Source organism: Triticum urartu, chromosome 3A, assembly GCF_056163025.1.
Source record: "Triticum urartu cultivar PI428250 chromosome 3A, HENAU_Tu73, whole genome shotgun sequence".
In the NCBI taxonomy this organism is placed as follows: domain Eukaryota; kingdom Viridiplantae; phylum Streptophyta; class Magnoliopsida; order Poales; family Poaceae; genus Triticum; species Triticum urartu.
Window position 1 is genome coordinate 503,510,013 of NC_141875.1, and position 24,871 is coordinate 503,534,883.

General features: G+C 48.9%; 3 protein-coding genes across 3 annotated transcripts; 1 reads left to right on the forward strand and 2 right to left on the reverse strand.

The window, feature by feature from the left end:
* Positions 1-7,603: 7,603 nt before the first annotated feature.
* Positions 7,604-13,611, reverse strand: LOC147980281 (uncharacterized). The gene is made up of 3 exons (XM_087516865.1): positions 13,386-13,611; positions 8,206-8,273; positions 7,604-8,119 (listed from the first exon to the last, which is right to left on the reverse strand). Exons 1-3 carry the CDS (start codon positions 13,609-13,611, stop codon positions 7,604-7,606), a joined length of 810 nt encoding a protein of 269 aa, XP_087372991.1.
* Positions 8,404-12,009, forward strand: LOC147980282 (uncharacterized). Its single transcript, XM_087545758.1, has 2 exons — positions 8,404-8,506; positions 11,390-12,009. Exons 1-2 carry the CDS (start codon positions 8,404-8,406, stop codon positions 12,007-12,009), a joined length of 723 nt encoding a protein of 240 aa, XP_087401884.1.
* A 2,964-nt stretch (positions 13,612-16,575) lies between the features above and the next one.
* LOC125544653 (respiratory burst oxidase homolog protein A) lies at positions 16,576-24,469 on the reverse strand. Its single transcript, XM_048708396.2, has 14 exons — positions 23,691-24,469; positions 23,438-23,597; positions 23,301-23,349; positions 22,406-22,519; positions 19,817-20,236; positions 19,173-19,556; positions 18,992-19,087; positions 18,801-18,916; positions 18,473-18,640; positions 18,229-18,388; positions 17,870-18,067; positions 17,627-17,755; positions 17,380-17,458; positions 16,576-17,058 (listed from the first exon to the last, which is right to left on the reverse strand). Exons 1-14 carry the CDS (start codon positions 24,334-24,336, stop codon positions 16,949-16,951), a joined length of 2,829 nt encoding a protein of 942 aa, XP_048564353.1. The 5' UTR covers positions 24,337-24,469; the 3' UTR covers positions 16,576-16,948.
* Between the last annotated feature and the right edge of the window lie 402 nt (positions 24,470-24,871).

Genomic DNA, 24,871 nt, shown 5'->3' on the forward strand with positions numbered 1-24,871 from the left:
GTCCAGATGGGCCTCAAGGCCCACCCTAGGGCGTCCCCCACTCCTCTCCCCTTTGGCCGCCACCCTAGATGGCATCTAGGGCTGCCGCCCCCCTAGGGAGGGAACCCTAGAAGGGGGCGCAGCCCCTCCCCTCCCCTATATATACTTGAGGTATTAGGGGCTGCCCAACACATGATTTGATCTCCCTCTTGGCGCAGCCCTACCTCTCTCCTTCCTCGTCTCTCGTAGTGCTTGGCGAAGCCCTGCTGGAGTCTCGCGCTCCTCCACCACCACCACGCCGTCATGCTGCTGCTGGACGGAGTCTTCCCCAACCTCTCCCTCTCTCCTTGCTGGATCAAGGCGCGGGAGACGTCACCGGGCTGTACGTGTGTTGAACACGGAGGCGCCGTTGTTCGGCGCTTAGATCGGAATCGACCGCGATCTGAATCGTTGTGTGTACGACTCCACCAACCGCGTTCTTGCAACGCTTCTGCTTAGCGATCTACAAGGGTGTGTAGATGCACTCCCCTTCCTCTCGTTGCTAGATTACTCCATAGATTGATCTTGGTGATGCGTAGAAAATTTTAAATTTCTGCTATGATCCCCAACAGTGGCATCATGAGCTAGGTCTATGCGTAGTTTCTATGCACGAGTAGAACACAAAGTAGTTGTGGGCGATGATTTGTTCAATTTGCTTGCCGTTACTAGTCTTATCTTGATTCGGCGGCATTGTGGGATGAAGCGGCCCGGACCGACCTTACACGTACGCTTACATGAGACTGGTTCCACCGACTGACATGCACTTGATGCCCAAGGTGGCTCGCGGGTGTCTGTCTCTCCCACTTTAGTCGGATCGGATTCGATGAAAAGGGTCCTTATGAAGGGTAAATAGCAATTGGCATATCACCATTGTGGTTTTGCGTAGGTAAGAAACTTTCTTGCTAGAAACCCATAGCAGCCACGTAAAACATGCAACAACAATTAGAGGACGTCTAACTTGTTTTTGCAGGGTATGTTATGTGATGTGATATGGCCAAAAGGATGTGATGAATGATATATGTGATGTATGAGATTGATCATGTTCTTGTAATAGGAATCACGACATACATGTCGATGAGTATGACAACCGGCAAGAGCCATAGGAGTTGTCTTAATTTATTTATGACTTGCGTGTCAATGAAAATGCCATGTAATTACTTTACTTTATTGCTAACCGTTAGCCATAGTAGTAGAAGTAATAGTTGGCGAGGCAACTTCATGAAGACACGATGATGGAGATCATGGTGTCATGCCGGTGACGATGGTGTTCATGTCGCGCCTCGAAGATGGAGATCAAAGGCGCAAGATGATATTGGCCATATCATGTCACTTTATGATTTGCATGTGATGTTTGTCATGTTTACATCTTATTTGCTTAGAACGATGGTAGCATAAATAAGATGATCCCTCACTAAAATTTCAAGAAAGTGTTCCCCCTAACTGTGCACCGTTCTAAGGTCCGTTGTTCCGAAGCACCACGTGATGATCGGGTGTGATAGGTTCTAACTTTCGCATACAACGGGTGTAAGCCAGATTTACACATGCAATACACTTAGGTTAACTTGACGAGCCTAGCATGTACAGACATGGCCTCGGAACACGGAAGACCGAAAGGTCGAAAATGAGTCATATAGTGGATACGATCAACATGAAGATGTTCATCGATGATGACTAGTCCGTCTCACATGATGATCGGACACGGCCTAGTTGACTCGGATCATGTATCACTTAGATGACTAGAGGGATGTCTATCTAAGTGGGAGTTCATTGAATAATTTGATTAGATGAACTTAATTATCATGAACATAGTCAAAAGGTCTTTGCAAATTATGTCGTAGCTCACGCTTTGGTTCTACTGTTTTAGATATGTTCCTAGAGAAAATTTAGTTGAGAGTTGACAGTAGCAATTATGCGGACTGGGTACGTGAACTAAGGATTGTCCTTAGTGCTGCACAGAATGGCTATGTCCTTAATGCACCACTTAGTGCGTTGAACCTCGAGCGTCGTCTGTAGATGTTGGGAAACATCTGACATACACGTTTTGATGACTACGTGATAGTTCAGTGCGTAATACTAATGGTTTAGAATTGTGGCACCAAAGACGTTTTTGAAACGTCACAGAACATATGAGATGTTCCAAAGACTGAAATTGGGATTTCAGACTAGTGCCCACGTCAAGAGGTATGAGACCTCTGACAAGTTTCTTAAGCCTGCAAACTAAGGGAGAAAAGCTCAATCGTTGAGCATGTGCTCAGATTGTCTAAGTACTACAATCGCTTGAATCGAGTGGGAGTTAATCCTCCAGATCAGATAGTGATAGTTCTCCATAGTCACTGCAACCAATCTATTAGAGCTTAGTGATGAACTATAACATATCAGGGATAGACATGATGATCCTTGAGCAACTCGCGATGTTTGACACCGCGAAAGTAGAAATCAAGTAGGAGCATCAATTGTTGATGGTTAAACCACTAGCTTCAAGAAGGGCAAGGGAAAGAAGGGATACTTCATGAGACGGCAAATCAGTTACTGCTCTAGTGAAGAAACCCAAGGTTGAACCAAACCCGAGACTAAGTGCTTCTATAATGAGGGGAACGGTCACTGAAGCAGAACTACCCTAGATACTTGGTAGATGAGAAGGCTGGCAAGGTCGACAGAAGTATTTTGGATATACGTCATATCATTGTGTACTTTACTAGTACTCCTAGTAGCACCAGGGTAATAAATACCGGTTCGGTTGCTAAGCATTAGTAACTCGAAATAAAAGGCTGCGGAGACTAGCTAAAGGTGAGATGACGATATGTGTTGGAAGTGTTACCAAGGTTGATGTGATCAAACATTGCACGCTCCCTCTAGCATCGGGATTGGTGTTAAACCGAAATAATTGTTATTTGGTGTTTGCGTTGAGCATAGACATGATTGGATTATGTTTATCGCAATACGGTTATTCATTTAAAGAGAATAATGGTTTCTCTGTTTATTTGAATAATACCTTCAATGGTCTTGCACCTAAAATGAATGGTTTATTGAATCTCGATCGTAGTGATACACATGTTCATGCCAAAAGATATAAGATAGTAATGATAGTACCACGTACTTGTGGCACTACCATTTGAGTCATGTTGGTATAAAACACATGAAGAAGCTCCATGTTGATGGATCTTTTGACTCACTCGTTTTTGAAAAGATTGAGACATGCGAACCATGTCTATTGGTAGATATGCATGAAGAAACTCCATGCAGATGGATCGTTTGGACTCACTTGATTTTGAATCACTTGAGACATGCAAATCATACCACATGGGCAAGATGACTGAAAGGCCTCGTTTTCAGTAAGATGGAACAAGAAAGCAACTTTTTGGAAGTAATACATTTTGATGTGTGCAGTCCAATGAGTGCTGAGGCACGTAGTGGATATCGTTATGTTCTTGCTTCACAGATGATTTGAGTAGATGCTGAGTATATTTACTTGATGAAACACAAGTCTGAATTATTGAAAGGTTCAAGTAATTGCAGAGTGAAGTTGAAGATCATCGTGACAAGATGATAAAATGTCTATGATATGATCATAGAGATGAATATCTGAGTTACGAGTTTGGCACACAATTAAGACATTGTGGAAATTGTTTCACAACTAATACCGCCTGGAACACCATAGGGTGATGGTGTGTCCGAACATCATAACTGCATCCTATTAGATATGGTGCATACCATGATGTCTCTTGTCGAATTACCACTATCGTTTATGGGTTAGGCATTAGAGACAACCGCACTCACTTTAAATAGGGCACTACAAAATTCCGTTGAGACGACACCGTATGAACTATGGTTTAGAAAAACCTAAGCTGTCATTTCTTAAAAGTTTGGGACTGCGATGCTTATGTGAAAAAGTTTCAGGCTGATAAGCTCGAACCCAAAGCGGATAAATGCATCTTCATAGAATACCCAAAAACAGTTGGGTATACCTCTTGTCTCAGATCCGAAAGCAATAGAGATTGTTTCTAGAATCGGGTCCTTTCTCGAGGAAAAATTTCTCTCGAAAGAATTGAGTGGGAGGATGGTGGAGACTTGATGATGTTATTGAACCGTCACTTCAACTAGTGTGTAGCAGGGCACAGAGAGTTGTTCCTGTGGCACCTACACCAATTGAAATGGAAGCTTATGATAGTGATCATGAAACTTCGGATCAAGTCTCTACCAAACCTCATAGGTCGATAAGGATGCATGCTACTTCAGAGTGGTACGTAATCCTGTCTTGGAAGTCATGTTGCTAGACAACAATGAACCTACGAGCTATGGAGAAGCAATGGTGGGCCCGGATTCCGACGAATGGCTCGAGGCCATAAAATCCGAGAGAGAATCCATGTATAAAAACAAAGTATAGACTTTGGAAAGAACTACTTGATGGTCGTAAGGCTGTTGGGTGTAGATGGATTTTAAAAGGAAGACGGACAATGATGGTAAGTGTCACCATTAAGAAAGCTCGACTTGTCGTTAAGATGTTTCCTGACAAGTTCAAGGAGTTGACTACGATGAGACTTTCTCACTCGTAGCGATGCTAAGAGTCTGTTGGCATTATGTTAGCAGTTACTGCATTATTTATGAAATCTTGCAGATAGAATGTCAAAACATTGTCTCCTCGATGTTTTTCTCGGGGAAAGGTTGTATGTGATACAACCAGAAGGTTTTGTCAATCCTGAAAGATGCTAACAAGTATGCAAAGCTCCAGCAATCCTTGTAAGGACTAGAGTAAGCATCTCTGAATTAGAATGTGCACTTTGATGAGATGATCAAAGATTTTGGGTTTATACAAAGTTTATGAGAAACTTGTATTTCCAAAGAAGTGAGTGGGAGCACTATAGAATTTTTGATGAGTATATGTTGTTAACATATTGTTGATCAGAAATGATGTAGAATTTCTAGAAAGCATACAGGGTTATTTGAAAAGTGTTTTTCAATGGAAACCTAGATTAAGCTACTTGAACATTGAGCATCAAGATCTATAAGGATAGATCAAAACACTTAATAGTACTTTCGAATGAATACATACCGTGACAAGATTTTGAAGGAGTTCAAAAATAGATCAGCAAAGAAGGAGTTCTTAGCTGTGTTACAAGGTGTGAATATTGAGTAAGACTCAAGACCTGACCATGGCAGAAGAGAGAGAAAGGACGAAGGTCGCCCCCTATGCTTTAGACGTAGGCTCTACAGTATGCTATGTTTTGTACCGCACCTGAAGTGTGCCTTGCCATGAGTCAGTCAAGGGGTACAAGAGTGATCCAGGAATGGATCACATGACAGCGGTCGAACTTATCCTTAGTAACTAGTGGACTAAGGAATTTTCTCAATTATGGAGGTGGTAAAAGAGTTCGTCGTAAAGGGTTACGTTGATGCAAACTTTGACACTAATCCGGATGACTCTGAGTAGTAAATCGGATTCGTATAGTAGAACATTTATTTGGAATAGCTCCAAGTAGCGCGTGGTAGCTGCATCTACAAGATGACATAGAGATTTGTAAAGCACACATGGATCTGAAAGGTTCAGACTCATTGACTAATAAACCTCTCTCACAAGCAAGATATGAACAAACCCCATGGGTGTTGGATTCATTACAATCACATAGTGATGTGAACTAGATTATTGACTCTAGTGCAAGTGGGAGACTGTTGGAAATATGCCCTAGAGGCAATAATAAAATGGTTATTATTGTATTTCCTTGTTCATGATAATTGTCTATTGTTCATGCTATAATTGTATTATCCGGAAACCGTAATACATGTGTGAATACATAGACCACAACATGTCCCTAGTAAGCCTCTAGTTGACTAGCTCGTTGATCAATACATGGTCATGGTTTCCTGATCATGGACATTGGATGTCATTGATAACGGGATCACATCATTAGGAGAATGATGTGATGGACAAGACCCAATCCTAAGCCTAGCACAAGATTGTATAGTTCGTCTGCTAAAGCTTTTCTAATGTCAAGTATCATTTCCTTAGACCATGAGATTGTGCAGCTCCCGGATACCGTAGGGATGCTTTGGGTGTACCAAACATCACAACGTAACTGGGTGGCTATAAAGGTGCACTGCGGGTATCTCTGAAAGTGTCTGTTGGGTTGGCACGAATCGAGACTGGGATTTGTCACTCCGTGTAAACGGAGAGGTATCTCTGGGCCCACTCGGTAGGACATCATCATAATGTGCACAATGTGACCAAGGAGTTGATCACGGGATGATGTGTTACGGAACGAGTAAAGAGACTTGCCGATAACGAGATTGAACAAGGTATCGGGATACCGACGATCAAATATCGGGCAAGTACTATACCAGTAGACAAAGGTAATTGTATACGGGATTGACTGAATCCTTGACATCGTGGTTCATCCGATGAGATCATCATGGAACATGTGGGAGCCAACATGGGTATCCAGATCCCGCTGTTGGTTATTGACCAGAGAGATGTCTCGGTCATGTCTGCATTATTCCCGAGCCCGTAGGGTCTACACACTTAAGGTTCGATGACGCAAGGGTTATAAGGAAAGTATGTACACGATTACCGAATGTTGTTCGGAGTCCCGGATGAAATCCCAGACGTCACGAGGAGTTCTGGAATGGTCCGGAGGTAAATATTTATATATGGGAAGTCCCGTTTTGGTCACCGAAAAAGCTTCGGGTGCTATCGGTAACGTACCGGGACCACCGGGAGGGTACCGGGGGTCCACCAGGTGGGGCCACCAGCCCCAAAAGGCTGCGTGGGCCAAGTGTGGGAGGGGACCAGCCCCAGGTGGGCTGGTGCGCCCCCCACCAAGGCCCAAGGCGCATGGAGAGTGGAAAGGGGGCAAACCCTAGGTCCAGATGGGCCCTAAGGCCCACCCTAGGGCGCCCCCCTCTCCTCTCCCCTTTGGCCGCCAGCCTAGATGGCATCTAGGGCTGCCCCCCCCCCCTAGGGAAGGAACCCTAGAAGGGGGCGCAGCCCCTCCCCTCCCCTATATATACTTGAGGTATTGGGGGCTGCCCAACACATGATTTGATCTCCCTCTTGGCGCAGCCGTACCTATCTCCCTCCTCGTCTCTCGTAGTGCTTGGCGAAGCCCTGCTGGAGTCTCGCGCTCCTCCACCACCACCACACCGTCGTGCTGCTGCTGGACGGAGTCTTCCCCAACCTCTCCCTCTCTCCTTACTGGATCAAGGCGCGGGAGACGTCACCGGGTTGTACGTGTGTTGAACGCGGAGGCGCCGTTGTTCGGCGCTTAGATCGGAATCGACCGCGATCTGAATCGCTGCGTGTACGACTCCACCAACCGCGTTCTTGCAACGCTTCCACTTAGCGATCTACAAGGGTATGTAGATGCACTCCCCTTCCCCTCGTTGCTAGATTACTCCATAGATTGATCTTGGTGATGCATAGAAAAATTTAAATTTCTGCTACGATCCCCAACATATATACCACCTCACCAAAATATACAGACCATCAAATAGTTTTTGAGCCCTAGCTACACAAAATGTACGTCGTCATCGTCATCGTCGTTGCCACCGTCATCGTCGTTGGGGATCATGCACGCTCACAGGCAGCACTACTCTAGTAGTAGTGCTTGCCCAGCCAGCTCCTGAGCCACAGCACCCTGTGAGCGTCGGCCATGGCAACGAACCCAACACCCTGGGCCTTGTTGTCAAGCAGGTGGCTGAGAGCTGCCAAGAGAGCCTCGTCGCTGAATCCACCCTGGGTCATGACAGCGCCATACAGGTCCGGGTGGACGTCGAGGGGCTTGCATTCCCTGATGGCTGTTGCCACCTCCTTCACCGCCTCAGTCATGCTGCAAAAGACATTGATCTCCTCCTCCATCAGGCCTCCTCTCTTCCTCTTCCTATCATGGATGGGGTCAAATGGCTTGTCGAAGGGCTTCGCAGCTGGCTTGTCAGGGCCATCAAGGACCTCGACGTCTGGTGTCCCAGGGAAGTCTGGCATGGGAGAACCAAGAGGCTCACCCGAGCCCATGGCATGCTTCCCAGTTGCCAGCCCAAAGAAGAAGATGTGCTGCATCTGGTTGTAGTTCTGGATGGGTGTGTTGAGGAACTCAGCGTCCCTTGGGTGGTCCTAAGAATGAAACACAAGTGTTGCTAGTTGCGATTAGGAGTAGGCAATGGTGGACAGTATGAAAAGGAAGAGGGTTGTGAGCTAACCACGACATGGCCGGCGTAGTGCTCTGCCTCCAGAACTATGGAACAAGCATTCTCATCCCATGAGGCGCAACTAAGGGCATCTCCAGCCATTCGGCCCCCCAGGGCGCCTAAATAGAGCGGCCTGGGGGCGTGCCGGCGCTAGTTCGGCCCCTGGGGGCGACCTAGCTCCCAGTCACGCCCCCAAGCGCCGGCCCCAGGATGCGGGAATTTAAACTTGGTCGTTCCCGCTCTCAAAAGACGCCACAAATTCGGCGATTGGATGTAGTCTGGCGTTACAAAAACAGAGCGCCGCACGCCGCAAGTTCGCGTGCGCAATGATTCACTCGGCGGGTGTAACACCCTCGATGCGGCTATAGCTCCTACGTGTCGAGGCACGACTTAGAGGCATAACCGCATTGAAAGCAATGTCGCAAGTTAGGCAATCTTCACAACATCCCATGTAATATATAGATAATAAAAGGGGAGATACATAGTTGGCTTACACTCGCCACGTCAATCAAAGTACACAAATAGCATTACAACATTCAAACACTCATGGCCCGACTACGGCGCCAAAATAAAAGATCAACCCAACATGCGACACGGTCCCGATCGCCCCAACTGGGCACCACTACTGATCATCAGGGAAAGAAACATAGTAATGGCGTGAGTCCTCGTCGAACTCCCACTTGAGCTCAAGCGCGTCATCTGGAACGGAGTCATCAGGCCCTGCATCTGGTTTGGAAGTAATCTGTGAGCCACAGGGACTCAGCAATCTCGCACCCTCGCGATCAAGACTATTTAAGCTTATAGGTAAGGCAAGGTACAATATGTGGAGCTGCAGCAAGCGACTAGCATATATGGTGGCTAACCTGTTCGCAAAAGAGAGCGAGAAGAGAAGGCAAAGCGCGAACGAATAACTAGAGAACAACCTGTGACAAGTATTACTCCAACACCGTGTTCACTTCCCGGACTCCGCCGAGAAGAGACCATCACGGTAACTCACACAGTTGGTTCATTGTAATTAAGTTAAGGTTCAAGTTATCTACAACCGGACATTAACAAATTCCCATCTGCCCATAACCGTGCGCACGGCTTTCGAAAGTTCAAATCCCTGCAGGGGAGTCCCAACTTAGCCCATGACAAGCTCTCACAGCCAACGAAGGAATAGACCTTCTCCCGAGACATTCCGATCAGACTCGGTATCCCGGTTCTACAAGACACTTCGACAAGTTAAAAAAAATCCAGCAATACCGCCCGAATGTGCCGACAAATCCTGATAGGAGCTGCACATATCTCGTTCTTAGGGCACACTCAGATTGTCTAAACTTCCGGTAGGCCGGCCCAGAGTTGCCCCTGGTGGCCACCGGCGGCTGACGAGGTGGACCAACACTTAGAGGAGCACTGGCCCGGGGGGGTTAAAATAAGATGACCCTCGGGCTCCGGAAACCCAAGGGAAAAAGGGGCTAGGTGGCAAATGGTAAAACCAAGGTTGGGCATTGCTGGAAAAGCTTTAATCAAGGCAAACTATCAAGGGGTTCCCATTATCACCCAACCGCGTAAGGAACGCAAAATCCGGGAACATAACACCGATATGACGGAAACTAGGGCGGCAAGAGTGGAACAAAACACTAGGCAAGAGGCCGAGCCTTCCACCCTTTACCAAGTATATAGATGCATTAAGATAACAAGATAATATAATGATATCCCAACAAGTAAATAATGTTCCAACAAGGAACGGTCTCCAATCTTCACCTGCAACTAGCAACGCTATAAGAGGGGTTGAGCAAAGCGGTAACATAGCCAATCAACGGTTTGCTAGGACATGGTGGGTTAGAGGTTGGACATGGCAAATAGGGAGGCATGATAAGCAAGTGATAGGCATCGTAGCATAGGCATAGCAAAAGAGCGAGCATCTAGCAAAGCAAAGATAGAAGTGATTTCGAGGGTATGATCATCTTGCCTGCAAAGTTGTCAGAGTTGACTGGATCCTCGAAAGCAAACTCAACGGGCTCCTCGTTAGCGAACTCGTCTCCCGGCTCTACCCAAACAAGACAAACAAGCAACAAGGACACAATCAACCACGTGCAAACGCAAACAACATGATGCAAACATGGTATGCTATGCGGGATGCGATATGTGATGCATATGCAAGATTTGACAAGGAATGAATGGACCTGGCCTCAACTTGGAAATCCAAGTGTGCCACTGGAAAGTTGAGATGAAATCGCTTGAAAACGATATAAAGAACGCCGGAATCGGAGTTACGGTTTGGAAATGGCAAGCAATTCAAATATGGCACCGGTCTGCGATATACAGCAAGTAGCCATCTAAATGCAACAAGATGAACATGCTACAGCACTCAAACATGACAAGAAAATACATGTCAGGGATCCATTCATGAAGCTTAACAAAAGATGAACACTGAGCTACGGCCAATTCATCCATTAACAGGTTCAAACAAGCATGGCAAAAATGCATTTGGTAAACAGATTTCAGACTTAGTGAAATTAACACTTGTCTGGGACTTAGCGGGCACGGGCGAATCAGACGGCGCCAAGTGGCGGCGGCGGGGTGGAGACGGACATGTCCGTCGGCGGCTTTTTGTCCGGCGGCGGCGGATGGAATGGATCTAGGGTTTCGGGGGGAAGGAGAAGGAGAATTTCGGAGGGGTCTTTATATAGTCATAGAGGGAGCTAGGAGTGTCCAAATGAGGTGCGGTTTTCAGCCACGCGATCGTGATCGAACGCTCTAGATGATGGAGAGGGTTTTGGGCCAACTTGGAGGGGTGTTGGGCTGCAACACACACGAGGCCTTCTTGGTCCCTCGGTTAACCGTTGGAGTATCAAACGAAGTCCAAATGGTACGAAACTTGACAGGCGGTCTACGGTAGTAAACCAAGGCCGCTTGGCAAGTCTCGGTCCAATCCGGAAATGTTTAATCCCCACACACGAAAGAAAGGTAGAAATGACCACCGGAGGAGAACGGAGCGCCGGAATGCAAAACGGACAACAGGGAAAATGCTCGGATGCATGAGATGAACACGTATGCAAATGCAATGCACATGATGACATGATATGAGATGCATGACAACGACAACAACGCACGGAGACAAAACCCGAACCCGAGAAAATAAAATAACTTAACGCCGAAAATGGCAAGAGTTGGATTACATATTGGGTAAATCATATCCGGGGTGTTACAGCGGGGTCGGCTCCAGGCGTTGGCGGAGTCGGTGTGCGCGGGCTCGGCAGTGTCGGAGCTGCTTCGGTGCTGGGCTGTGTCGGCGCGGCTTCGGCACTGCTGGGCGGCGATGTAGAGGCGTCGTTCGGGCTTGGCGTCCGTGTGGTCGTGGGCGCGGGAGCTTGCGTCGTCGGCTTCGTCGGCGTTGCCGTCTGCATCTGGTTCAGGATGAGGCCACGCTCTGCCATGTACCACGCCCTGAGCTGCTCGTCATTGCTCTGGAGCATGTCCGCCCCGCCCATCAGAAAAGCCATGTCGGTGTTCCTCTTCTTCGCGGCGACGTTCGTCCGGAGCAGGTCGAGCTTGATGGCGCTGTTCTTCATCAGCAATGACCACCGCGCCTCGGTCTTCTCTTCACGTAGGACGGCCCGGGCCTGGGCGTCGGCGAGGCAATGCTCGATGGACTCCTGCACTCGCGCGGTTGCTGCGTCGGCGTTTTTACCCTTCTTTGCCAATTTGTGGCCGTCCGGCCGCCCCTCTGACGCGCCCGGAGTCGTCGCGTCCGGCTTGTATGTCTCCTTGGCCTTGTCGAGGGCACGTCGGACTTCCGCCCACTTCTCGCACTTGTCAATGCGCTTGTAGACGTGGAGGTGCTTGAAGTCGGCGTCTTGGTTGTCAAGCCGATACATGGTGAACATACGCAGCAGCTGCATGGAGGAACAAACCTTTGGAGGGCGGCGGGCGTTGACGACGAAGAGATGCGGGCGAACGGCGTGCGTACCTGATTCTCAACGCTGGCACCGTACCGGTGGTCGGGTCGAGGCAGACGACTTTTCATGCTTCGGCGAGGCATTCCTCCTCCTTGGACGTCCACTTGATGCGCGGTTCATCTGACCTAGCCGCCCGCTTCTTCTTCTTCTGGCGCCCCTTCGTCGGAACAGGAGCCGGCTCCTCCTCGTCCTCCTCCTCCTCCTCGGGTTCCTGCGCTTCGTGCGCGTCCTCGCCGTAGACGTAGCCAAGCTCGGCCTCCATGTCGTCGCTGAGATCCACTAACTCGTCCTGGGTGGCGAACCCGGGAGACGCGGTGGCCGCGGTCGATCCTGTCGCGATGATGTCGTCCATGTCGGCTCCTGTGTCGTCCGTGTCGCCGAGGTGCGAGAAGGGCAGCGGTCCACGGCGGAGATGGGGCGTCGATGTGGACGCGTAGGCGGCGGGCGGCGAGTAGTTGTATGGAGGGTACTGCATGCCGACGAAGGCGGGCGAGGGTGTGCGCGTCGCGAGGTGGCCATGGGGGAAGGTCACGTTTGGGTTGAACCCCCCGTGCGCATCGCCGTCGGCGTAGCCGGGCGACGACGATCCCCATGGAGATCCGGCGCCTTGCTGTCCCCAGGGCGCGTACTGGGCGTGGCTGACGACGGGTGGATTCATCATCCCCGCGTGGTCGACCGATGAGGAAGACGCCGCCGCACGCGCCGTGTTGTCGCGGGCCTTCTTGGCAATGGCCCTGTTCTGCCGGTCGGTGGTGACTGCGTCGCGTCGCTGAACTTCCACCCTCCACTCGGCGCTCGACATGCCCGGTGGCTTCAATGGCGGCGCCCTCGGCTTCCTCTGCTTCTGCTGGGCCACGGTGCCAGTCGTGGTTGCCGCCGCGCGCGGCATGGCGTACTTCTTCGGTGGCATGGCGGCGACTGGAAGGCGAGCTGGAGGGGGTTTGGCGGGAGAAAGGGAGGGAATGGCGGGAGGAAGGCGAGCGACCGGAAGAGATGCGAGGGAAAAGCGTCAAGAAGTGGCGGGAAAAGGCCCTCGGGTCGCCGCCAGGGCGGGCCCACGCGCCTTTTTCGCTTGTGCCGGCTCCCCAAGCGCCCCCCAGGGCGCCGGGTTCAGCCTGGGTCCGCCGGCACCAGTTTTGGCCTGAGCCGGCGAAAAACGGGCTTCTGGGGGCGCGACTGGGCCGTTTTTTTGGCGCCGGCGCGGCAAAATCGCCTGGGGAGGGTCTGTTGGGGGCGCGGCTGGAGATGCCCTAAGGTCTCTCAGCTTGGACACTTGGATCCATCGACTTCTCCACTTCCTCAGGTGGTTGTACACCTGGGTGGCAGACACCTCTTGCCCACAGAACTCGAACACCTGCTTCGCAACAGTGTTCAAGTGCACCTCCTTGAAGCCCTTGTCAATCCTAACTCCACTAGAAATGAGCTCACACATCTTGTTTAGCACGAACGTGGACATGAACGGCTGCCACTTCATGTTGTTCGACCTACCATCCTTCTTTGCCTTTGCTGCTGCTAGCTTGATTGCAGCGGCAGCAGCAGCAGGAGTTGGCTCAACGAGCACTACTGGCACATAGAGGGAATCAGACTCGAACACCTCTGAAGTAGGTGCTATCTCGGACATAGGTTGCGAGTCCTCGACAAACGATGGAGCAAACTGGCTGTCGGACACGACAAGGGCCTGACTAAGATCTTGCGTCTGCGTGGTCATGTCCTACAATCATAGTACGCATTGACAGTGAGCATAGCACACAACATACCGGACAATCCATAAAAGCAGGAGCATACATGTACATGGTTCATCACTATCATAGCAAGCACATGCTTCATCACTACCATACTAAGCATACCAGACAATCTATGAGCAGGAACATACATCTACAACAAACAACATGCTACAAATGGACCACCAATAGCTACAAATCACAAATCTAAGCATGATTCAACACAAGCACAAGGTTCAACTTCAAACTCTACTACTAATCTAGCCTACCACATGCTTGAACATCTAGCCCTACCACAAATTGCAACCGCGGCATAGCAACCAACCATATCAGCTCACAGATCGGACCACTAATCAATCATGCATCTAAATCAAACCCTAGCTGCATCTCAGATCTAGCTAGAAGGAACAGAGAGAAAGGGGGATTGAACTCACAGAGGCCATGGCTGCAGCTTGAGGACGAGGGGGGCGGTGGTGGAATATGAACGGCGGCCGGTGAAGGAGCTCCGATATCGTGGACCGCCGGCCGATGAAGATGCGCCGCTTACCTGCTCGTCGGTGCCGATGCGCGTCAGCGGGAAAGCGCGAACGGAGGAAGAATGGTGGCGGGAGTTGGGGCGGTGAGGGAGGGGCTAAATAGGGGTGGAGCGGCAGGAGGTGAGCCGAAATCCTCCCGCCGATTTTTCGGCGACGCGGGCGAGCTCGCGCCATCTCCCCTGCTCGCATGAGGGGAGAAGCGCGTCGCCCTCCCCTGCCTCGCCCGAGTTAGGCTCGCAAGCTACTGCCGATTCGTGCGTTTCCCCTAGGCCTGGCCTGGACGTGCTTTAAGTTTACTGCGATGTGGGCCGCACAGTAAATGCAAAAAACCAAACAGGCCAAATTCTTCCTGCCCGGGCCAAGCTGGGCCTAGTGCGTGCAACCAAACACGCCCTAACATGACTTGGCGGAGTGTTAGCAGCACCCGGGGTCGCCCACTGAAGACCAGGGATGGAGCCCTGGTTCTCCCTTTTCCTCATCTCCTTTTCTTCCTACTGTATGCGTGCGCGAATGGGCCGGCCCAATACGAAGCGAGGAGAGGAACTCGGCTCTTTTTCTTATTGTGGGAGCAACTAGTTAACGAGCGCTTCTTCGGGAGCCTCGCAATGATCAGCGCCACTTGGCGCGCTCTCAGCCATTCGCCACATGTCTGGACGCTCCCTTCGGAAAAAAAATGTGCACGCGTTTTTTGCTTTTTAAACGGTTTTTTTTGTTTTTCGACGTTTTGGTTTTCTCCCGGTCTTCCTTAGCTTTTTGAAAAAAAATTGCACGAAAAGAACGCGTTTTTTTTCCTTCACGAAAGTCACGGTTTTTTCACAAGAGGCATGGTTGTGCTTTAGCAAGAGTCACGGCCGTGCCTCTCGAAAAGGAAAAAACAAAACGCGTTTTCTGTTTTTTTTCTTTTGCAGGAGTCACGGTTTTGCTTCCGCGAGAGGCACGGTCGTGAGAGTCACGGCTGTGCCTCTCAGAAAGGGAAAAAATAAGCTTTTTTGTTTTTTTTTCTTTCGCGAGAGTCACGGTTTTGCTTCTGCAAGAGGCACGGTTGTGCTTTCGTGAGAGTCACGGTCGTGCCTCTCGAAAACGAAAAAAATAATGTGTTTTCTGGGTTTTTTTTCCTTTCATGGGAGTCACGGTTTTGCTTCCACAAGAGGCACGGGTGTGCCTCTTTTGAAAAGGAAAAAAAACCATGCTTCTGGTTCGGTTTTTTTCGTCCGGTTTTTTCATGAAAAAAAATTCATCAAAACCTATCAAAATGGGATCTAATTTTGAAGATCTCGACGCGAGGAATCCAATAATGAAAACGGTTCAAGATTTTGACGCACAATTTAAAAGATAAAACGTTTTGAATAAACGGATGTACGAAAAAAAAGGGAAAACTTCCAGGTTGCGACAAGTGGCGCGCTGTATGTGCATCACTTGTCGCAACCTGGGAAAGTGGAGTGTTCTTTGCAACGAATACTCCTTAATTAGTGATTTCGTCTTATTGTTGTAGTATATATGGCTATATGCGTGCGTGAATGAGCCGGCTCAATACAAAGCGGGGAGAGGAAAAACCCTCAGCACGAGCAGCCTCTCGTCTCGCTTAATGCGAGAAATAGACGCCGCGAGAAGCTTCACTAAAAACCGCTTCCCCAAGAACCGTATTGGGCCGGCCCATCTGTCTCTCGCCTACTGCGAGACGCAAAATATAGCTCCGGCACCCAGCCGACGCGGCCCTCACTTGCTCCGCCGCCGTGCCGGGCGGAGCACCGGAGAGGGCAGCTCGACTGAGCGCCAGCCCTGTGCCCCTGTGCGCCACTGCGCACGCCCTTCTTCCTCACAGATTCTGTACCCCGGTCTCTGGAACACCCGAGGATCAAAAGTACCATTCGCTTCCCAGATGGCAATGTTCAGGTGAGTGAATCATGTTGGCTCCAGATTTCAACACGAGCATTATTAGATACAGCAATGCAGGCCTCGGTTTTACCCTTCCTGATCACTGTCACAACTCACAGCAATGACGCCACACCCAGCCTTGAACCAATCAGCACCGATGCACTGAATATACTTGTACAAGTTACAAACACCCGAATCGAGTATACATTTTCTTTTTTTCTTTCACTTTTCTTTCGTTTCATTTTTTGTATGTAAAATTACAGACACAAACGTACTTTTTTTGCCTTGGTCAGACACTCAGCTGCATGATAAAAAATATACAGTTAATTAGCCTTGTGGCTCGTGGTTCCCTTCCTATGTCCTACATATCATCATCCTATACTCCCAACTATATTCAGGAGAAGCTCAAGGTCTTCTTCTTCAGGTGGTCTCTGTACATTCGAGGCCTACCGGGAGGAATCCCCTCGCAGGTCCATGTTGTAAAAGCCATCACGGACGCCACATGTAGTTCTACATCCTTCTTGTTGGCGCATTTGGGATTCTGAAGTCTGGGGCGATGGCTATGGTTGCTTCTTCCCCTTGGCCTCTCCTGTCCTTTATAAAGAATATACCAGGACAAAAATGCTGTACAAGTAGCGTAGTCTCTATTCTCGTTTCCTGTCAAGTGTCTACTTGGAATTCAGAAATACTCCTTGTGGAACTCGAATTTTGTGGTGCATTTCCCATTGAACTCGTGGCAAAGCTTGGCAAGTTCTTGTGCCAGGACTGGAGCTCCACAGTAGAAGACACCTGTATGCAACATAAATAATTATGGACTTGGCTTATCGACATAGGATTTGATATTTACTAATACTAACTCAACCCAAGATGAAATAAAAAAATCATGATTACTAATACTAACACACCATTTATAATTTTAAAAATTTGCCTAGCAATCTTACTTGTGTAGTACATCCAACTGAACGTTTTGCATATCAACATACTAGTGCGTGCACATAATAACTCTAGCATGGATATACAAAAATAACTTTGATAACAGTAGATAATCCATGGGTCGATGACTTCAACAAATCAAATCACGTTTGATTAGGCTGTGATACGTATACTAACCTATCTTCGCATACGGGTGCTTTGAGGCAATTTTGGCTAGGACCTTTTTCCAATTTGGTCTTGCAAAATGTGTCCGGACCTGCAAAATGAGTTCACTGGTAGTCAAATGCAAGTGGTAGCAGTACAAGGCAAGTGTGAACCTCTTTTAAACATTTATGCCAATAAATAGGGAGAAATGGCTTAATATTTTGATGCATTCACTTTACAGACTATGCAAAGCTACTAATAGCTTTATATCACTGCTTACTTTAGTTCCAGAGACAACATCGACACCATTCTTGGCATGGTTCAGAGCTTGAAGCATAGTGATGAGCGCTGACCGAGCATCCCCTTCCTCGTAAACGCTTGTGAGGTAGTTGTGCATCTCAATGATATTCTACATGGATCAAAGGTAAGTTTAACTACAACTTCGCAAGGGGAACCTATTGTGAATTTCTGAAGATAACAAACTGCACCGCAAACAAAAGTAACTGTCACTTGATGTACTTACCCTTTGATCCATGTCGGCAATCTCATTCATGACTCCTTTGAACCAATCAAAAGAGCCTTGCTCACGTGTCACCCAATAAAAGTAAGCATTTGTAGTCTTTAAAACCTTCCTTGGTCTTGTGGTAACCCTCATAAGCGTACCCAGATCAACATGTGGCTTATTCCGACCAATTGGTGGATAGAGATCCGTAGAAGTATCCTGCAATTATGCTTGTGAGTGGAAAATAAACCATAGAAAGAATATGTGAATGATATTTTATTTCACTTCTTAGACTTTTTTGAGTAATCTATTTATTTCTTGAATAATTACTTCTAAGACTATGAAGATGACTGACTGATGATATGGAGAATATAACGAACCTCCTCTTCCTCCATCTTAATGATGTTGTTGAGGAGATCTTTCAAAATGCTGATAAAGGGTGTAGCACCAATTCCTAATCCAACAAGTAGTAAAACATCATACTTGCCGTAATCCTGAGCAGGAGAACCATAAGGGCCATCGATCAGAAGCTTGGGTAAGCTGCATCACCAAAAGACAGTATTATAAATTGTGAAGTGTCCACAGAGCACAAAGGTAACCGCTAAAATATAGGGGCGTTCATACGTTTTCTTAGTTGTCTCGTCTGCTCTAAGAAGACCACTTTTTCCACTCACTGGGGGCTCGCAGGCCGCGGAAAATACTCTCTTGAGCTCTCGTGTCCAGTCACCAAGTTGCCGAACATGGATGCTGAGATATTCATCCCCAGGTGCTGAAGTAATTGAGAAGGGGTGCCTGAAAGAGAGGAAGTGTTCAAAGTTCAATGTAATGAGACAGTCTGCCTTCTGCAGACATGAAATGTACAAGAAATTATGTGTTATCTATCCTAGAAGCTGAAACTAGCACACACAATTCAGCAATGATTAAGGGCCACAAGTGTACAGTAATAATATACCATTCAAAGGGCGACACTGCTGGACACTGAACAAACATATATTGCCCACTTTTATAGCGAAAGGTCGCAGGTTTGGTCATTTGCAGCGTCAAGACATTACCAGGATAAATGGCCACCTGCAGATAAATGGCACTAGATTAGTACAAGGCACAAAGAATCAATGCTCAAGTTTCTGATGTATTTTTACTGACCTTCAAGAGCCGGACAGCATAACTGCCAGACCTGAAGAACCTTAGAATCCTCTCCCCTAGATACAAGCACACAGGCACTGCAAGATACATCCATGTCTGCATCAAAAGAAAAATATAAGAATCTTAGGAATCCAACTCGTTTCAAGTAAAAGAATGGACGATAAATACATAAATATCTCACCGATTTTCTGTACCAGACACGAATAAGGTACAGAAACTGGCCATGAACAATGAGAGCCACGTACACAATGGCAAACAAATGGTGGGAGTACCAGAAAGCATTGAAGCCAGTCAGTTTGTCAAATGGTTTTGGAAGCTTTACTAGGCTACGCCGGAACCACCGGGTTGCTAAAGTAAAAGCAATTATCATGCACACAACCATGATTATCCCGGTGACGCCCTCGACTCCTTTGATCAATGCAAGATATGTTGGCTTTGTTTCCCCGAAATAAATTCCCAAAGGAGCGTACATTTCTTCTGATGAACGTATAAGCCGTGGAAAATCGCATACAAGGTGGTTCCCTGCATGGAGAATAACACCAACCACAATTGCTGCTGCAATAGTCTGCCATTACAACAAAAACACAAATTATTATTATTACTTGTGAATTTCATGTAAGCTAAAAGGTTCTGAGTTGGCAACAGGGCTACTATTTTATCTGCAATATAGATTCTCCCTAAGTTGGATTTAAGTAATTTAATCAAATCTACACACATTCACGTCTGTGAGGGCCTCTAAATACATTAAACTAACTTCTAAGGTGATTGCACTATGAAAGTCTAATTTAACTTCAGAAGAGAGGAAAATGATATGTCGTGTCTAACCTTGTGGAAGTTGATATTGTCATCAAATGGCAATACACGTGCAGCCCTTGTATTCCGCAGCCAAGTAATGGTATTGCGGCACACCGGCAGGAGGATGATTGCCATGTTCAGCTTCAAGGTTTCAGCGGCGCCCTTTGCAGTTGTCACGCAGTAGCCCATCACTTTAAAGACATAGCGCTCGCGGTACTGGATGAACTTCCAGGTGAAGAGTCCAGCCATGATTCCAATCCACAACGCGAGCACCCACAAGCGTTTCCAGTTGTCCTCCAAATAGTAGATCAGGGAGTTGCCTATTTTGCGGATGGAGCCCTTCTTCCTTAGCGCCAAGTTTTGGCTCAGTGCCTGGCTTGTGTAACTTAACGCCTGGCTGTAGTTCACGTAGGTGTCTTTCTGCAGCAGAAGTGTCTCCAATTGCCAAAGCTGAAAGGAGAAAAAGAATAGCAGTGCACTTCTCAGAAGTCAGTAAAAGTAGAACCATTGGCTCAAATTCAAGTGACAGTTATTAATTTGTAAAAGAAATAGCCTGTGACCAAAATGACACTTACATTGGCATTACTTACAGCGACCAAGCATAAGTTCAGCACAACAGTGGCCAAGCATAAGTTCAGCACAGCAATTCAGAATTCAGAAACAAAAAACAAAGGTAGAGAAGAGGTTACTCTACAGCCAGTCTGCATTCCTATGGGTCAACCTTCAGACTGCCTAATGATTGCTTAGACCAGCTCGGAAGGGATAAGCTTGCGCCTGAACGATGCACAGCTGAAGAATCATGGGAGCCATGACCGAACCATTCGGTTCGGTGGTAACGGAGGTGGTGGCGCGACGGGCTGTAGGTGGCAACCGGCACTGTACTAGGCAAAACAGAAATTGATGCTAGCTAGCTGGTCCGGCAAAAATCACTGTTTTGACCTGTGCATGAAACAAGATCACAAAATAAATTGTTGGTAAAAAAATTTCATCCGACTAACCTTTTTGTGTAGCACCCGTCATCTAGACGTCACACTACACTGTGCAACGCCTAGCTCCCAGACGCTACACGCCTGACCATCGTCGCACCCCGAGCTGACTGAAAAATGCTAAGTCAGTGTGCAACGCCTAAGATATAGGCGCTACACTATACAGTGTAGCGCCTACCATGTAGGCGTTGCACTAGTTGCACTTAGCGCTTGGGGTTCTAGGAAGGGCGAGATCAATGGGAGTCTTGGGAGTCGGGTCCCTTTTGTCACAGGAAGCGGTGAATGGAGTGCTTCGGAGGTGCACAGTGCATGGAGTGGCTCCAGTTTTTTGAAGCGGGCCGGGACGATAAAATCGTTCGTGGTGATAAAAAGTACTTCCTCCGTTTTTATTTACTCTGCATATTAGGTTTGACTGAAGTCAAACTTCATAAACTTTGATCAACTTTATAGAGAAAAGTATGAACATTTACAATAGCTAATCTATACGATGTGAAAGTGTATGCAACAATAAATCTAACGTGATTGATTTGTTATTGTACATGTTAATATTTTTGTCTAAAAACTTTGTCAAAGTTTATAAAGTTTGACTTTGACCAAAGCCAATATGCGGAGTAAATAAAAACGGAGGGAGTATATACAGCTAGAACGTGTCTTGTCGTTTTGTTCAGCCTCAGTCCACCTTTCTTTTACGGGCAGGAGCGTATGCTGACTGTTTTCTTTCGTTGCAGAGGGACGAGGGCAGCTTTTGCGCTAAGTGCAGCTAGTGCAATGCCTACGCGGTAGGCGCTACACTGTATAGTGTAGCGCCTATCTCTTAGGCGTTGCACATTGACTTAGCATTTTTCAGTCAGCTCAGGGCGCAACGATGGTCAGGCGTGTAGCGCCTGAGAGCCGGGCGTTGCACAGTGCAGTGTGACGCCTAGCTGTCGGGCGCTACAGAAAAAGGTCAGCCGGGTGAAATTTTTTCATCAACAGTTCATTTTGTGATTTTATTTTGTCTGTCATTTTTGCCAGCTGGTCCACAGCTGCTCACCAACCTCGATATGAATGATGATGGGGAAGAACAGCCCATTGGATACCACCATATCCAGCTTCATTCAGTCCATCGATTTCGATGCTGCATCTCGCTGCAGGTGGTTGGGGCCCTTCAATGTGGCGAGTAATTTTTTACTACAAAAACCATACTGGTGCTGCGTGTCGCCTGCCAAGTTTAAGGGTGCTACTGCTGCTGTTTATTTCGCCGGTTGAGGTACACCCATCACCCAGGCCAGCAATGCGTGAGATGCAGATAAAAACGATGATTGATATTGGACATTGGTACGGCTGGGCTCTACTACTATCATATTTTATACCCCTGCCGGTACAGCTCCACCGGCTTGCCGAGGTAGACAACCCAGGTCAACTGCTCCTAAAAATGCAGCGGGTCTTCTGGGCTGAGGTAAACAAACAAGGTTTACCTACGCGAATACCAGTAGAGAGCATGATCTCATTGTTTACGAAGGCGCACGCATCTCCACGCGCTAAACGAGTACGGTAGTAGTAGCACCAGCAATCGAAGAAGTGGTCGCTGACAGGTGTAGCACGCACCACGCAGTCAGGCACCAATGCTAAAGCGACGGTCGATCGAGCTCACCTCGATGTATCCCAGCTCTTCGGGGTCGAGCTCCTCCATGATCAACGCGGCGTACTCCTCCGCCTGCTCCTTAAGCCTCGACAGCTTATTGGCCGACGCGCTCAGCATGATGATCTGCCAAAGAGTTGAACATGATATGAGTTGAAGATGATGTAACATTTTCCAAAAAAACCTACGGAAAGCTGATGACGCCGCCCCAGTGAAAAGCACCCTGTACGCGCCCCAATCCATTTTTTTTACAGGCATAAAAAAATATCCTAGTACGTGAATCACCGCGCCTTTCAGCCTGAGTCGAGCGGATGAGAGAAGATCAGCGGGCAATCACGGAAATGCCCCTCACCTACTGCCTGGCCTCACACAAAGCGTTCTAGAAGAAAGCTGCCCGGGCTTTTCCTGAACGAGGGCTAAAAAACGAGCGTCCCAAAAGCTGGCAGGTGGGGTGGGAATTGCCGAGTTGGTGAGACGCGGAGATGTTTTGGTTCAGCTCACCGACTCCGATTAGATTGATGACCACAGCGTCTTACGTACGTGCTACTTCCCCCAGGTTCTTAATCCTCTAATAATTCTAATCTAATAACCTAATTAAAACCACTCCTTGCATGCCGGATTATAGTACTAGTACTGCTTAATTAAGAAAGAATTGTCCTTGGTCCTCTGGAAGCACGGAGTGATAATTAACAAGTGCTGGGGAATGCCATACGGTACGGGGGGCGCGGTGCATATTCGGCGAAACACTCGACCGATTTCTGATATGGACAGCTCGGTCGTCGACCAAATGTTTGAGCCGTCAAACCAAAGCCTAAATGATCAGATTTGGTGTCCTCAAATAGCAATGTTTGAAAACAAAGGGGAAAGGCAAGCACGGCGTAGTCATGGGCATGGAGTGTTTGCTCACCTCTTTCACCTCCGCCTCCCCGATCCGGCCGTCCGCATTCTTATCCACCCTGATGGCAAGCAATCAAAATAATGTGACAAAATGGCTAACTTGACAGTAAAATCGAATGACAGACTTGATAACGGTGAATTACATACATGTCGAAGAAGATTTGGAGGCGGGAGTCGAAGCTGTTGTCGGTGATCTGCTGCCAGATTTCCCGCAGCTCCTCCTTGCTGATCGTGTCCAGCTTCATCTGCCGCCGCCGGCTCAGCGTGTCGAACAGCTCCACCGCGAACTCCTTGGACTCCGTCATCCCTGCAGCAGCGCGCCTCGCCGGTGTTTGAATTCCTTGGATAGGGTTCGAGAGGAGCGAAATGGAGAGGCGGGCGGGACGATGGGGTGCCGTACCGATGCATTCCGCGAAGTCGGAGCGGGAGAGGTAGCCGTCGCGGGCGAGGCGGTCGAAGTTGGCCTGCACCTCCCTCCACGCGTTGCTGGCCTTGTTGCTGCTGATGAAGCGGAGGCCGCGGAGCGCCCGGTGCGCGCCGGAGCGCGTGCGGTCCAGCTGCGCGCGCTGCCGGCGCGCGGCGCGGGCGGCGAGCGCCGACTCGATGCCGGACGACGGCTGCTGGTGGGCCTCGTCGCGGCTGTGGCTGTGGCTGCGGCTGAACCGCCTGGTGAGGTCGTGCGAGAAGTGCCGCGCGCCGGCCATGAGCTCCTGCGACAGCTGCAGCAGCCGGTACGACGACGTCCGGCGCATCGACGGCGACCGCGACGACGACGACGACGCGCCGCAGTCCCCCAGCTCGCCCCGCGCCGGCACCGGCAGCCTCAGCGCCCCCGAGCCCGAGCCCAGCGCCGCCGCCGCGGCCGGCTCCACGCTCCGCAGCACAATGGTGTCGTCGTCCTGCAGGTCGAGCGTGACCTCCACCAGCTCCTCCCCGTCCTCGGAGGCCGGCTCGGAGCCGCGCGGCGAGGAGCCCGTGCTGAGCGACCGCGGCGTCGTCCCCGCGGAGCCCCATCGCGGGTGGCCCGCCGAGGCGCCGCCCCTCATCGCACACGCGGCCTCACGAGGCAGTCCGGCCCAATGCGCGAACGCACGCGAGCGCGAGCTCGACGGGATCGCTCCTCGGAACCTCTGGGGAAAGGCGGCCGCGACGCGTCGGAACGAGAGGCCGGCCGAGGAAGCAACGGGAGAGGGAGAGCAATATATGCGCGACAGGTCGACCCCAGAAGCACAGCGATAATAATTTACAAAAGTGACTGAAGTACTCCTACTACTAGTAGCGGCAGCTGCGGTCTAAGGACCTGTTTGATTTCAAATAAGTCACCAACTTATAAGTCGAAAAGTAAAAAACTGACTTATTTTGTCAAACAGACCTCACTTATAAGTCAGGTGACAACCAAACAGGCATGACTTATAAGTCACTAGTTTTAAGTCACCTAACTTATAAGTCGGATGACTTATTGAAACCAAACAGGCCCTAAGTACCGGAAGATTAGTGAGGGAGATGCGCTGGAGAGAATGACACGGGCGGTTCACTTTCCGGGCTCATCTCGTTCATATGAGAGTCCACACTCCACGGACT

Coding starts and splice junctions, on each gene's coding strand:
- LOC147980282 (XM_087545758.1), top strand. CDS start 8,404: ATGCGGGAATTTAAACTTGGTCGTTCCCGCTCTCAAAAGACGCCACAA. Junction 8,507..11,389: donor CAGAGCGCCGCACGCCGCAA/GTTCGCGTGCGC, acceptor GGGGTGTTACAG/CGGGGTCGGCTCCAGGCGTT.
- LOC147980281 (XM_087516865.1), bottom strand. CDS start 13,611: ATGAAGTGGCAGCCGTTCATGTCCACGTTCGTGCTAAACAAGATGTGT. Junction 8,274..13,385: donor CAAGCTGAGAGACCTTAGGG/CATCTCCAGCCG, acceptor ATGCCCTTAGTT/GCGCCTCATGGGATGAGAAT. Junction 8,120..8,205: donor ACTACGCCGGCCATGTCGTG/GTTAGCTCACAA, acceptor TTTCATTCTTAG/GACCACCCAAGGGACGCTGA.
- LOC125544653 (XM_048708396.2), bottom strand. CDS start 24,336: ATGAGGGGCGGCGCCTCGGCGGGCCACCCGCGATGGGGCTCCGCGGGG. Junction 22,520..23,300: donor GGGAGGCGGAGGTGAAAGAG/GTGAGCAAACAC, acceptor ACTCTTTGGCAG/ATCATCATGCTGAGCGCGTC. Junction 19,088..19,172: donor GTGTCTGGTACAGAAAATCG/GTGAGATATTTA, acceptor CTTTTGATGCAG/ACATGGATGTATCTTGCAGT.